The 15,152-nt window shown below is 42.1% G+C and overlaps 1 protein-coding gene across 1 annotated transcript in view; it reads left to right on the forward strand.

Annotated features, from left to right (window-relative positions):
• Positions 1–289: 289 nt before the first annotated feature.
• The window catches only part of jph3b (junctophilin 3b), a 145,556-nt gene continuing 130,693 nt past the window's right edge, over positions 290–15,152 (forward strand). The window contains exon 1 of the mRNA XM_061969892.1: positions 290–1,885. Within this exon, the coding sequence (XP_061825876.1) occupies positions 1,504–1,885 (382 nt within the window). The 5' untranslated portion in view covers positions 290–1,503. The remainder of the gene's footprint in view (positions 1,886–15,152) is intronic.

Here is a 15,152-nt window from a genome sequence, read left to right on the forward strand (position 1 = left end):
CTTTGTGCCAGGAAGGGCATCTGGCTCGCTGTGGTGACCCTTGACAAAAAAAATTGAAACACACCAATTTCTGGCACAGATTTTTTTTCTCATTGCATTTTGACTTTAACTTGTGAGTTTATTTTCTCTATATTAACCTGCCGCTTAATACCGGTGCTGCAGAAGAGAAAGAAAAGCTACAAGTGAGGGAGGATGGTGATGGTAGAGTGTGTGTCTCTTTAAAAGCGGAGCGTGTTACTGAGCAGGAGGAGTGGGGGCTGCTGGGCTGCATTGGAACAGTCCTCTGTAATGAGCAGATTTTCTCGGAGAGAGCGACATATACAGGGAAAGCGAGCACACCGGAGATCCAGCTATAGGATAAGAAGGAATTGTGGAAGCAAGGCAGGGAGGTCGTGCGTCAGCAGCCGCTTCTCCACAGGGAAACATGATGATCAGGAGATGCTGAGGAGGGCAAGAGCAAAACAGGATCATATAGATGGATGTTATCTCATCAAGCAGGCACGCTGAAAGCAACCCACGCACAGGATAAACCACTTATGGACGCAGTGGATTAAAGATCTACGCAACAGACTAAGAAAGAGGGACAGGAGGAACACAGGAGAAGATATTCATTTATATCTATTGTCGTGTACGCATTTGCTGCCAGTGTGTGTGTGTGTGTGTGTGTGTGTGTCTGTGTGAAAGGCAGGAGACCGCATTGCTGTTTTCCGGAACCACACAGCAGACCAAAAAGCAGCCTAGTACATTTATTTTATTTATGTTTGTCCCTCCTTTTTGTGTCCCATGTCTTTGCGTGTGCACTGTGTGTCGGTGTGTGTGTGTGTGTGAGAGGCGAGAAGTGAGCGACACACAGACTTCAAAAAGTGCAATTGAAGACAAACGTCAATTCTTCTGGATTGATCATGTTTCATGTCGGGGGTCTCGGTCCTAAAGGTGGAAGCCTGAGCCTGCATGTTTGAAGAACTGCCGTTTGGGAGTCTTCTAGAGGAGGAGGAGGAGGAGGAGGAGGAGGAGGAGGGATCGCAGAGGGCTGAAAGGCGGAAATGAGCGGTATGGACTGTGTGGACGGGCCCTCCGTGGACTGCTGTGGCGTCCACCAAGTTTCATCTCTTGCTCTGAGAGAATAATGGCAGTGCTGGCACCGCCTTCCTCTTTTCTCACCTGCACTTGATGCAGAGTTGCAAGCGGGTGCTAGAAAGAGTGCGCCAGGAGGATGGTGTGAACCGTCCGCCAGGAGACTCGTGACACCGACGTGCCGGGCCATCTTGTTTCTGACAAAGCTGACAGTATCAGAGCTCAGAAGCTGATGTTGAACTGAGTGGGAGTTGTCTCCCTCCCACTCACTACTCCCTCTTCTTCTTCTCCTCGCTCGGCCTCCTCCTCCTCAAACCTTGGACTGATCCTAGCACCAACCTGTCCTCCTCCTTACTCCCTGTCTTTTCTTTTTCTTTTCTTTTTGTTTTTGTCGAGGCTTCAGGGGATTTGCCAAGACCTGTTTCATGCATGTCCACTGGAGGCAGATTCAACTTTGACGATGGGGGGTCATACTGCGGAGGGTGGGAGGATGGCAAGGCGCACGGCCACGGGATATGCACGGGACCCAAGGGCCAGGGGGAGTACTGTGGGTCCTGGGCCCACGGCTTTGAGCTGTTGGGCGTCTACACCTGGCCCAGCGGGAACACTTACCAGGGCACCTGGGGACAGGGCAAGAGACACGGCGTGGGCGTCGAGAACAAGGGCAGATGGGTCTACAAAGGGGAGTGGACGCACGGCTTTAAGGGACGCTACGGCGTAAGGGAGAGCACCGGGATGAGCGGGAAGTACGAGGGGACTTGGAACAATGGGCTGCAGGACGGATACGGCACTGAGACGTACTCTGATGGAGGTAAGGCGGAAATAACTATTGCATGGTTTCTTTGAGGGTAAGAACATTAGGTGTCAAAGGGTGACGTGAGAGCGACACTCATGTTGAAGAATAACTGGCAGGCGACAGAAGTAGGGAGCTATCAAGAGGCCTCTATGGGTCATCTCACCCTGCAAACACACATACAGTCGTGGTCAAAAGTTGACATATACTTGTAAAGAACATAATGTCATGGCTGTCTTGAGTTTCCAATCATTTCTACAACTTTTTTGTGATAGAGTGATTAGAGCACATACTTGTTGGTCACAAAAAACATTCATGAAGTTTGGTTCTTTTATGAATTTATTATGGGTCTACTGAAAAGGTGACCAAATCTGCTGGGTCAACCCCAGAACATTTCCCATCTGGCTGGTCTTGTTCATCTGTGGCCTGCTGGTGGTGGGGATAGTTTTGCTTCTCCAGCACTTCTTCCCAGGGCTCTTTTAAGTCATTTTTTTTACTGAGGTGCTTCAATCTACCTTCAGACCAGCCAATACATCTCAGGTTGGTTCGTCTCCCAAACCGGGATCGGACTTCTTTGGAACCATTTGGAGTCATGTTTGCTCCTGGAATCATGAACGTTCCAAGTTTGGGAGTCTTCCATTCAAATATTGGAGGATATAGAAATGATTCATCATAATGATCTCACTTGCAGTGAAGTGGTCTGCACCAAATTCAAAAAATCAACGTAACGCACATGAATTTGTACATTTTACAGTCTGTTTTAAAGTTTCACATTGCAAAAAAAAAAAGATCCAGTGTGCTTCCAGTTCAAAGATGGCTCACCAGGTCACCTGACCTTTACATACGTATGTACGTTATACATACAGCTTTGTTAATATTTGGTTACATGTCCCTTGGCAAGTTTCACTGGAATAAGGCGCTTTTGGTAGTCCATCTACAAGATTAAAGGCCTCACCTTTTCTCCTCCAAACATATTGCTGGGTATTGTGGCCAAACAGCTCACTGTACATCTAGAAGCAGCTGAAACATAATCTCTTATGGTTTCGAAACCTTTCTTGGACTTTGTGGTAGTTTAAACAGAAGATGGTGTGTTACCTCGTAAGTGTCAGGACTTGGACTTTGGCGTGGTTTGTTTTCCCATGGTGCAAATGATTTGGACCGGACATGGCGTGAAGGTAAATACTAGGGTTGCACATATCTCTCTGATAAACGATTCGATATGCATCTAGATACACAGGCTACGATTCGATTAAAAAATGATATCCTTTTATTACAGACCGATTCGATTGGATTTGATTCCGAACGATAAGATTCGATATAACGGTTAATATTCAAGACTCCAAATCCCCAAGCATTATGGCTTTATGGCACTGGCAAAAAAAACAGAACAACAAAATCACATGTCAATGTATTTATTTTTAGACATGGACCAAAAAAAGTCTGGCTGAATTGTAGGATGGGAACTCCAGAGGTAAAAGTAGCACAGAATAGTAACAACAAAGTGCAATATTTCAGCCTGAGCATAGTTTTGAACACTAGAGGTAGGTAACAAAGATTCAATATTTCAACCTGCTGTCAGTGTACGTCAACGATGCTCGACACAATTTACAAATAGCATGGCTTCTGTCATGGCTTCTTCTTCCTTCTTATAAAACCCAAAAACTTTCCACACTTTGGATTTCTGTCTCCCCGATGCGTTGCAAATCTTTCTCGGTCCATTATCACCTTCGGTCAGACTGACGCTTTCGTTCTCCTCCTTCATTTTCCGTGTTGTCCCTTGTTTATCACTCGTGCTAATACTAGCTAGGCGGCTACTGCGTTTGGCGAGTAGCTTCAGCTCTCGCGTTGTTTTAGAGACGCTGGCGCATATTGTAATCTAGCCAACCCATGTAAAGTCTCGCGATAACCGATCCATGACTCTATAACCGATTCAGCTAGGAATTCATGAATTATTCGCATTGATTGAGGAGTCTGCTACCGATGCAGCCTAATCGCTCACTTGTTGAATCGAATACTCGGTCGCATCGGTTTATCGTTCACAACCCTAGTAAATACATATTTAATTTTAACACTCAAAAAGGGAACAAACAAAAGGCGCTCACAGTGGAGGCACAAAACTTAACGCAGGGAACAAGAACTTGGACTATGCATAACTAAGAACATGGCAAAACAAAAGACACTAACTGTGGCATAAATAAATACAACTTACTTGCGGAAGCAAAGAGCAGCATGAATGATGGTATCAAGAGTGTCAGGGGTATATCGAGAGTGTGATGTCGCCAGGCTGATTGCCTGGGAACTACGGGCTTAAATAGTGAAGACATGATTAAAGACAGGTGCGTGAGTCGTGAGGACAGGTGAAAACTAATGGGTTGCTATGGTGACAAAACAAACGAGTGCACAATGAGTCCAAACGTGGAACAGGTGAAACTAATGGATAACCATGGAAACGAGACAAGGGAGTGAAAAAGCAGGAACTAAAAAGAGTCCAAAAACCAAGCAGAACATAACTTAAACAAAACATGATCACAGACATGACAGTAAGTGAACAACATCTTAACTTTCAAAACCCTAGAAGGGTTTAAATGTATCACTCTAGTACAGTGGTACCTCAACTGACGAGTACCTAAAGGAGAACTTCCCTTTTTAAAAAAAATGTTGCCTATTGTTCACAATCATCATGAGAGACAAGAACTCGCATGTCTTTTTTTTTGTAGCATTTTAAAGATGATTAAAAAAACGCTTGGAAGTTGCAGCTAATGGGAGTCATCGTTGTAGCCTTCAAAGCCCTCTAAAACAACATCAAAACATCTTATATACACGCTGCAAAGTATATCTATAATGTAGTAACAGACACGTTCATAACAATAAGTAATATGTTCAATATTTACCGTAGTTTGATCATTTTATGCACAGCCGGAACTAATTCTTTGGCGCGTTGATTTCCGTTTCCATAGCTGGCAACAAACGTTTGTTTCTACTTCCGGAAACACAGTTGTGTGAGACTTGGTAACTGACAACGAAGATGACTATTTTTGGACGAATGAGGATTCACAACCTTAGCTTTTTGAAGCTAAACATGCGGAGGATGAACTACTGCTTCTAGAAGCGAGCACTAAGAAAAAGGAGACGTTGGAGCATACGGAAGCCGGGAGAGTAATGTAAAAGTGAATTGAAGCTGCAAATTGTGGGATTTGGAAACAAGCTATTTCGGCATAAATGGCCAAAGAAACCGGAAAAAACGTCCATCGAATGAGTCACATTTTATATTGATTATGATACACGCAGCACGTCATACGTGTATCATGACAGACAGCATATGCTGTCTGGCTAGCTGTGTACAAACAAAACATGAAATGTGGACTACTACTTTACAGATACTGTAATACTCGTGTTTTTCAGTCAGTACAGATTGGTGTCTTATCGCATTGTGTTGTGCATTACAAATTCAAATGCGTTTCATGCGGACACAAAATATAGCTAATCTCTTGCCGTAGCTAGCTTTTACAGCTAATACCGTAGCACGTCAATGTGTACTACTCTAGAAAAAGATTTCTTCAGTGTTTGCTCTGACAATAACAAAGTCGCAACAGCTTGGTTATTATACAGGTTGCGGGACGTAAATAAAGTATTGTTGGCGGTTTTTGAATACATTTTAAAAGTGATTTAGTGGTAGAATTGATTGCTCCCATTAGCTGCATTGCTAGCCACCAAGAACGAGCAGATTTGTACATGTTAGAAAGCGAAAAAAAACTAAGCCTTTTGGCTTTTTGTCTCATAATGATTGCGGTTGACAAAATTCCAAAAAAAGTGCAGTTCCTTTTTAACTTGTGAGTAATTTGAGATATGAGCTTGTCTCTTAGCTTTTTGTTAAGTTGCGAGCATTTTCACTGCCGGTTGAAGTAACAGGTTAGTGCCATTTGAACTGTATAGAGTTAATATATTGTTACATGTTCCTCTTCCTGCTTTGTCTCCACAAGAAAAATAAGTTCTGATCTGACAGTTGACAAGTGTATTTGAGCGCCGCTCAGCGATCGGCACAATCCCGCCTCCAACCATCGGAACTAAGAAAGTTAGGGCGAATGAGAGGAAGCAAAATACCAAATCAGAGAAACAAACAATTCAAAATATGTCCTAACTGTTAGCAGTGTACCCGGCGAGTCAGTCAGTCCGCATCACTAGAAGCTAAAACGTCCACATGACAGACATTTATCCATACAAATATCAAGAAGCTGCACATGCTGTTTGACATATTTCAGTTTGTTCTGTCTAGTCCTGACTCAACGAACTGGACGCTTGATCATTACCTTTGGTACACAGACATACATATCATTTACCAACTCTGACCTCCCCAGTCCGTCCGTGCAAAACATAAACAATCCTAGTTCCTATTGAGGAGGCACCTATAAAAGCTTGCTCCTATAGGTAAATATTATTACACTACTTCATAAAGCTGTTTGTAGTACTATTGTAATGTTTGTCAAACAATATTTCTTATGTAAAAGTTTTTTTTTAAATTAAAAGGCACGTTCCATGTTAAAATTGTGGTGTTGGGTGTTGAGAGGGGCAAGCACAGATTAAACACATTTTATTTCCATCCATCCATTTTCTACCGCTTGTCCCCATTTAATTTATTTCTTTTTATTTCTGATTTGAGATACGAGTGTTTTGAGTTCCTCGCTCGGTCGTAGGACGCAATGTGCTCGTAAGTTGAGGTACTATTGTATTTTAAAGACAGTGAAAGGCGTATGTGTCTCCAAACCATTGTCTGGTACTAGGTCAGGGGCGTCAAACTAATTCCAAGTTGGCCAGACTGGTAAAATCACGGCACGATAACTTAAAAATAAAGACAATTTCAGATTGTTTTCTTTGTTTAAAAATTAATGTTTTTTTTTTTTTTACACTTACATAGTGCGGTTAATAGTATTCTATCTTTATTTGTCGTTGTTATACTTTCTGAATAAATTATGTGATAATGTCAACTCATTGGTGTTCATTTTCAATCTATCAAGATAAAAAAAATAATATCAAAATCAAATTACAGGATGTTATTTATGTAGTTCGACTGGTGCATTAACATCATCTGGTTAATTTTTTTTAAACATATGTAGCATCATCTTCAAAGATACACGGTATTACTATTGCGACATCTAGTGCAAACATTTAGAACAGCAGTTTCCTTCATTAAAAAATTTCGGCTCATTTTTATACTTAACAAACTCATCCCGTGGGCCAAATAAAACCTGTTCGTGGGCCTGATCCGGCCCACGGGCCGTACGTTTGACACCCCTGTACTAGGTGCTTGGTATGACATTTTAACGCAAACAAATTCTTAGCCCATTCCTGCCTCATCAGTGATAAGAATATATTGGCAAATTTCTCCAAACGGCGCACCGTGTTAGCGCTGAGCTGGCTATATGATTGAATCTTGGTGTCGTTTGTGCCAGGGACATGTGTAACTTTATGTTACATGTGTTATTTTTTATTACAAACATAAATTATTGAATCTTTGACAGTTTGATAGAAAAAGTATAACAATCATTTGATATAACGGGGACGGCGTGGCTCTGTTGGTAGAGCGACCAGCAACCTGAGGGTTACTGGTTCGTCCCCGGCTTCTGCCATCCTAGTCACGTCCCTTGTGTCCTTGAGCAAGACACTTCACCCTTGCTCCTGATGGGTCGTGATTAGGGCCTTGCATGGCAGCTCCCGCCATCAGTGTGTGAATGGGTGAATGCGGAAATAGTGTCAAAGCGCTTTCAGTACCTTGAAGGTTGAAAAGCATTATACAAGTTGACATTTATAAATACAAAAGTGTGAACAATGTTTCTAATGGGGGAAATAATTTTGCTTAGGGTCCCAATTTAGCCTGGGGCAGCCCTGGTGGAGAATAGATTATTTTGTACTTTATGGGGTTTCTCCGTCCATATACTGTATGTTCACATCAATTCATTTTCAACATTTTAATATTTGTCCGCTCAAATGAAATGTAGCCCGAAATGCTGATGTTATTAGGCAGCAGCATAAAGTATATGGTAAATGGTCAATGGTTATAATTGTATATCGCTTTTCTACCTTCAAGGTACTCAAAGTGCTTGGACACTATTTCCACATTCACCCATTCACACACACATTCACACACTGATGCCGGGAGTACCACTGATAGTCACAAACACACTAGGTGTGGTGAAATTACCCTCTGCATTTGACCCATTCCCTTGTTGTGGAGGTGAGGGGTACAGTTATTATTATTATTAGCCTTTATTTAACCAGGTAAAATCCCATTGAGATCAAAGATCTCTTTTTCAAGGGAGACCTGGCCAAGAGGGGAGCAGCAAGGTTACATTAAAAACAGTAAACAAATACATAAAACATCACATTTACAACATTAAAACTTGCTCACATGACACATGTGCATACAGACAAGGTAGACTGTAGTCCTTTCACAGAAGCTTTAAACTCATTCAACGTAACTAGGGTTTGAAGTTTAATGTTCGATTGTAGGTTATTCCAAGCCTTCAGTGCTGAAAACCTAAATGCTTTCTTGCCCAGTTCAGTTCTTACTTTGGGGACGACAAATTGCAGAACATTCATTGAATGAAGATTGTGACTTCCTTGTTTCTTTGTTAAAAGACAGGACAGATAAGATGGAGTGATACCCAGAATGGTTTTGTAGATGAAAACATACCAATGATTGAGGCGTCGAGCACATAAAGATGTCCAGTTAACCATTGAGTATAACACACAATGGTGAGTAAGGTGAGCGCAGTTGGTGATGAATCTCAGTGCCCCGTGGTACACACTATCCAGCGTGTGGAGACAACCAGCAGTAGCATTCATGTACAACACATCTCCATAGTCAATAACAGGTAAAAAGGTTGCAGCAGCGGTGGCCGCGCCCGGGAATCATTTGGTGATTTAACCCCCATTTCCAACCCTTGATGCTGAGTGCCAAACAGGGAGGTAATGGGTCCCATTTTTGTAGTCTTTGGTATGACTCGGTCAGGGTCCTAACCACGACCCTTCAGGAGCAAGATGAAGTGTCTTGGCCAAGGACACAACGAACGTGACTAGGATGTTGGAAGCTGGGGATCGAACCAGGAACCCTAAGGTTGCTGGCACGGCCACTCCACCAACCGAGCTACGCCGTACCAAAATGCGAAACTATAAAATACATAGGTGGTTCAGACCGTTGTGTTTTGCAAGCGTATGTTTAAGCGATTCGTCCCTAAACTCCAACAGACATCAGCCGTGCAGCACAGTCGCACTCAAGCATATTAAAAGATAATCCAATTTGACATCATCATTTGACGTCACCGGTGTCGTCATATCACTTTGATTTAACTGAGTCTGGGCTCAACGCCAATGCCGGTAACCATACAAATTCCTCCGTACGTACACAGCGACACATGCGTGCGTATGCTAAGGTGCACAAATAAAAACATCGGTGGTGTGTTTGCAAGCAGAGAAAAAGAGCTGACAGTAATATGCATGCAGTCTAGTTACATAAGTCTACTACGAGCAGCAGGCTGTTCCAGGACAATGCTTCTCTGGACAACACACACACACACACACACACACACACACACACACACACACACACACACACACACACACACACACACACACACACACACACACACACACTCCAGATTATATGGAAAAGGTTGTATCGGGAGAGCCAGCCAGACAGATGGGCTGGAGGAAACAGTCTAAAGGATAGCTGATGAAGAATGAATGGTGAGGAATGAACCCATGAAAGATGGCTGAAGTATCACAAAGATGAGGGATGCTGTGCAAAAACACATCACAGCACATCAGAAGTTTGTTTGGCTGAGTAACTACAGTATGTACATACTATTCAAATTCGAATCGTGATTCTTACGTTGTGCGATTCAGAATTGATTCTCATTTAAAAAAAATCGATTTTATTTTTAAATTTTTTTTCCCTTTTTTTTTTTTTTAATGAATCAATCCAACAAAACAATACACAGCAATACCATAACAATGCAATCCAATTCCAAAACCAAACCCGACCCAGCAACACTCAGAACTGCAATAAACAGAGCAATTGAGAGGAGACACAAACACGACACAGAACAATCCAAAAGTAGTGAAACAAAAATGAATATTATCAACAACAGTATCAATATTAGTTACAATTTCAACATAGCAGTGATTAAAAATCCCTCATTGACATTATCATTAGACATTTATATATATATAAAAAAAAGATAAAGAACAATAGTGTCACAGTGGCTTACACTTGCATCACATCACATAAGCTTGACAACACACTGTGTCCAATATTTTCACAAAGATAAAATAAGTCATATTTTTGGTTCATTTAATAGTTAAAACAAATTGACATTATTGCAATAAGTTGATAAAACATTGTCCTTTACAATTATAAAAGCTTTTTACAAAAATCTACTACTCTGCTTGCATGTCAGCAGACTGGGGTAGATCCTGCTGAAATCCTATGTATTGAATGAATAGAGAATCGTTTTGAATCGGGAAAAAATAGTTTTTGAATCGAGAATCGCATTGAATCAATTTTGAATCGAATCGTGACCCCAAGAATCGATATTGAATCGAATCGTGGGACACCCAAAGATTCACAGCGCTAGTACATACTGTGCACTAATAACACATGTTTAAATGCTTTGCATAGCTTTAATTTATAAATATAAAGAATATTAAAATTACCTCCCCATTTTGTTTTTTTCTATATCTTTTCCTAATTTACAGTTGATACTTTGAGTTTAACAATCATAGTACGGGTTAATAATTGTTTTAGAATGTTTGAATCTATGCAGTTTCATATATTACTGTATATCTGTGATCCATCCATCCATTTTCTACCGCTTGTCCCTTTTTGGGTGGCCTGGGGTGCTGGAGCCTATCTCAGCTGCATCCGGGCGGAAGGCGGTGTATACCTTGGACAAGTCGCCACCTCATCACAGGGCCGACTCAGATAGACAACATTCACACTCACATTCACACACTAGGGACCAATTTAGTGTTGCCAATCAACCTATCCCCAGGTGCATGTCTTTGGAGGTGGGAGGAAGCCGGAGTACCCGGAGGGAACCCACGCAGTCATAGGGAGAACATGCAAACTCCACACAGAAAGACCCTGAGCCCGGGGATCGAACCCAGGACCTTCGTATTGTGAGGCACATGCACTAACCCCGGTTCCACCTTGCTGCCCGTTTTAAGGTCCATATTTCCAAAAAGCGAACCACTTTGCCCTTCACTTTTAGTCTGATTTTGTATATTACAGAGAACCATTGTCCTTTACAGTAGACATTTGATTTTGGTCTATTTATTTTGTCAGAGTCAGAGCTCTGCTGTTTTTAAGGACCGTCTGCAAAAAAGACCGGACCTAAAATGCAACCTTGAGGAACACTACCAGTATAACTAAAGACGTTGAACAAATGACTAGCGACTGCATCTGAAGTAAACAAGTACAGCATTTAGGTACATAAATAACTTTACGAAAAAAACGTGTTAAGGACTTAAAGAGGTGCCCTGAGAAACGCCTCAGTTATGGCAATCACAAGTTTGGACCTCAGTGTTCTATGTTTGCTACAAATGTGTTTGCAGTGGTCCAAGTTCCTCTATACAACAGCAGCACTCTCATGTTTTTAGGAATTTGCTGCAAAAATGTTTATCTCCCAAGTTTTGAAACAAACTGGGGGCTGGTCTCGTGTCATTTGGGCCAGATTTGGGCCCCGGGGCCGCCAGTTATATAGCACCGTTGTATATCCCCAACCAGTGACGTGCAGTCACTAGAGGCAGGTGAGGCGGGGCCTCACCTGCCATCATGGAAAGAAAATTTTTTTTAAAAGAAAAATATATATATTAAATTGTTAAATGTATCCAGTGATTATACTATAAAGTTATTTTCCATTTAACTTCACCAGTTTTAGATTATTTTTATTCAAAATCGCTGAATTTTCACATTTGCCGTTCAAATACTGAGATGAGACGGTGCGGTGAACAGCAGCCAGTCGAGGCATGTCACTCAGTGCCTCAACATGGACGGACTCGGCTAACTGCTGGTCTGCTGTGCAGTGAGACCGTATTGCTATATGAACTATATTATACATTTCCATAGTTTAGTTAGCTGAGGTATATAATGTACAGTGTATTTTGTCAACAACTGTATGTGTGTAAAGTATTTCTTGTGCTGAGCGATCATAAAACGGCTGCAAAAGACGCACTGGCTGAGGCTCGCCTCCTGCACCCACGCCGTAGAATGCACGGCAACCCCTGATGGGAGTGTTATATCAACTAAAGCCCACACTTAAACTTTCCACGTGCAAGATTGAATCTATTTAAAAAAGTTATTTCATAAGAAGCCAAAAAGTGCAAAAACAATAATGTTTGTGTTGGAGGAGTTGTGAATGACTGCTGGGCCACAACATTAGGTACACCTGCAGACTGCAGGTGTATCTAATTCACAACTCCTCCAACACGAACATTATTGTTTTTGCACTTTTTGGCTTCTTATTAAATAACTTTTGTAACCTATTTTATGGGCTTTCCTCTTTGTGATGTTAAGTTCCTGTTATGCGCTGTTATACAGTATATGCCTTGAGCTCTTATTTTGAAGGCGCTAAGAGTGGAATTTTGACACGTTGGAGTGGAGCGGAAGTTTTTGAAAGAAGGTAAATAAAGTGGTCCTCGTGTAAACTGGAGCCTCCGTGTTTGTTATTTTGTAGTTTCATACAGTATAGGCGACATTTATAAACCCTCAGTTACACTTTTTTAAATAGATTCAATCTTGCACGTGGAAAGTTGAAGTGAGGGCTTTAGTTGATATAACACTCCCATCAGGGGGTTCATTAATCCAGCACAACAGCGGTGCATTAATAAGTAAAGGTAAGACCATAATAACGTTTTTTTTATTAAATGTGCTTGTTTGTGTGCTACAGTTTGTATGTGTAAAGTTAAAGTTAACTTAAAGTACCAATGATTGTCACACACACACTAGGTGTGGTGAAATTTGTCCTCTGCATTTGACCCATCCCCTTGTTCACCCCCTGGGAGGTGAGGGGAGCAGTGGGCAGCAGCGGCGCCACGCCCGGGAATAATTTTTGGTGATTTAACCCCCAATTCCAACCCTTGATGCTGAGTGCCAAGCAGGGAAGAATGCTGGTATGAGCTTTTAAACATAACCCGTTAACTGCTGCCAATCAAATGGTGAATAAGATACTCTTTAGGGTTCATATGTTTGTAAATCTGACTGTGATGAAGTCAGTGCCTCACCAGCCATCAACCTCACCGCACGTCACTGTCCCCAACACAGTTTTGACAACAACACAAATATGATGATGCATTGATGCATTTCCCACTCATAGTACTTATACTTCACGTGGCATGTTGTTTGCTATTAGAAATATTCTGATTGTTGGTGGCAGGCCCGGCCCTAATCAATCTGGCGCCCTAGGCAAGATTTTAGGTGGCGCCCCCCCACATCGGCAGTGAAGTGTATATACTCACAAGAACCCGAATAGCTTTGTCTTTGACCTTTTTTTTTTACTTACAACTATACCTAATATATAAAGGGGTGGAAAAGTGACTATTACCTGCAGGGCAAACATTAGCTAACCAGAAGGCAATAATGTAAACAAAAAACACCTGCTTAAAAGATCTAATACAAATGTCCCTGAGGAATGTAAGGTGGGAGTACTGTAATTACCTAACGTTACATTATTATTTTCCATAACAATTTAGCCCCCTCCACAATATTAACCCGACGTTAAAACAGAACTAGCTATTTATTGATTAGCAATTGCCGAATCATTTAACATTAGCTTAATGCTAAAAAGCCAGGTACTATCACATTCTGTAACAGACAAATAATTTCATGTAGGCTAACGTTACCTACCTGCTACCTCTGTCTTTTCTCGTTTCTCCTCTTCTTTTCTCTTTTTTCTTCCCTGGGCACCTGACAGTTTTGGCCGTTTTGACATCTTGTGTTGATTTTTTGATGTGGTGACGTCCAAAAAGAGTCATGATACGGGAAGTCACACACACAATAGTCACACACACACTAGGTGTGGTGAAATTATCCTCTGCATTTGACCCATCCCCATGTTCACCCCCTGGGAGGTGAGGGGAGCAGTGGGCAGCAGCGGTGGCCGCGCTCGGGAACCATTTTGGTGATTTAACCCTCAATGATTTTTTGATGTGGTGACGTCCAAAAAGAGTCATGATACGGGAAGGGAGGGGGCGCACCGTGCGTGGGGAGGAGGGGGGGCGTAATGTTGTAACAAATAATATTTCTATTAAATAGGCTTTACTTTGCATTTTAATTAACGTGAGATTATTTTTTTTATTTAGAAATAATAGTAACAACTTTTTTTTCCTTTTTTTTTTTCTCCAACATTTGTGGCACTGGCATGGCGCCCCCTGATGGACGGCGCCCTTAGCATTTGCCTATACGGCCTATGCCACGGGCCGGCCCTGGTTGGTGGTGTAGTGGTACATGGTCTGTAAGGTTAGAACCGCAAAGGTGTCCAATGTTAAAAGGGTTGCAACCACCTGACATACATTCAAAGCACTTCTGGTTTTGACTTTGTAGGCAAATATTCAATATGGCTATTGTTCATTGAAGGGGAACATTATCACCAGACATATGTAAGCGTCAATATATACCTTGATGTTGCAGAAAAAAAACCATATATTTTTTTAGCCGATTTCCGAACTCTAAATGGGTGAATTTTGGCGAATTTAACGCCTTTCTATTATTCGCTCTCGGAGCGATGATGTCACAACGTGACGTCACAACGGGAAGCAATCCGCCATTTTCTCAAACACCGAGACAAATCAGCTCTGTTATTTTCCGTTTTTTCGGCTGTTTTCCGTACCTTGGAGACATCATGCCTCGTCGGTGTGTTGTCGGAGGGTGTAACAACACGAACAGGGACGGATTCAAGTTGCACCAGTGGCCCAAAGATGCGAAAGTGGCAAGAAATTGGACGTTTGTTCCGCACACTTTACCGACGAAAGCTATGCTACGACAGAGATGGCAAGAATGTGTGGATATCCTGCGACACTCAAAGCAGATGCACTTCCAACGATAAAGTCAAAGAAATCTGCCGCCAGACCCCCATTGAATCTGCCGGAGTGTGTGAGCAATTCAGGGACAAAGGAACTCGGTAGCACGGCAAGCAATGGCGGCAGTTTGTTCCCGCAGACGAGCGAGCTAAACCCCCTGGATGTCTTGGCTCACACCGTTCCTTATGCCACCGAAGATGATCAAGAGAAGAAT

The sequence above is a fragment of the Nerophis lumbriciformis genome, linkage group LG10, assembly GCF_033978685.3.
Source record: "Nerophis lumbriciformis linkage group LG10, RoL_Nlum_v2.1, whole genome shotgun sequence".
Taxonomy (NCBI): domain Eukaryota; kingdom Metazoa; phylum Chordata; class Actinopteri; order Syngnathiformes; family Syngnathidae; genus Nerophis; species Nerophis lumbriciformis.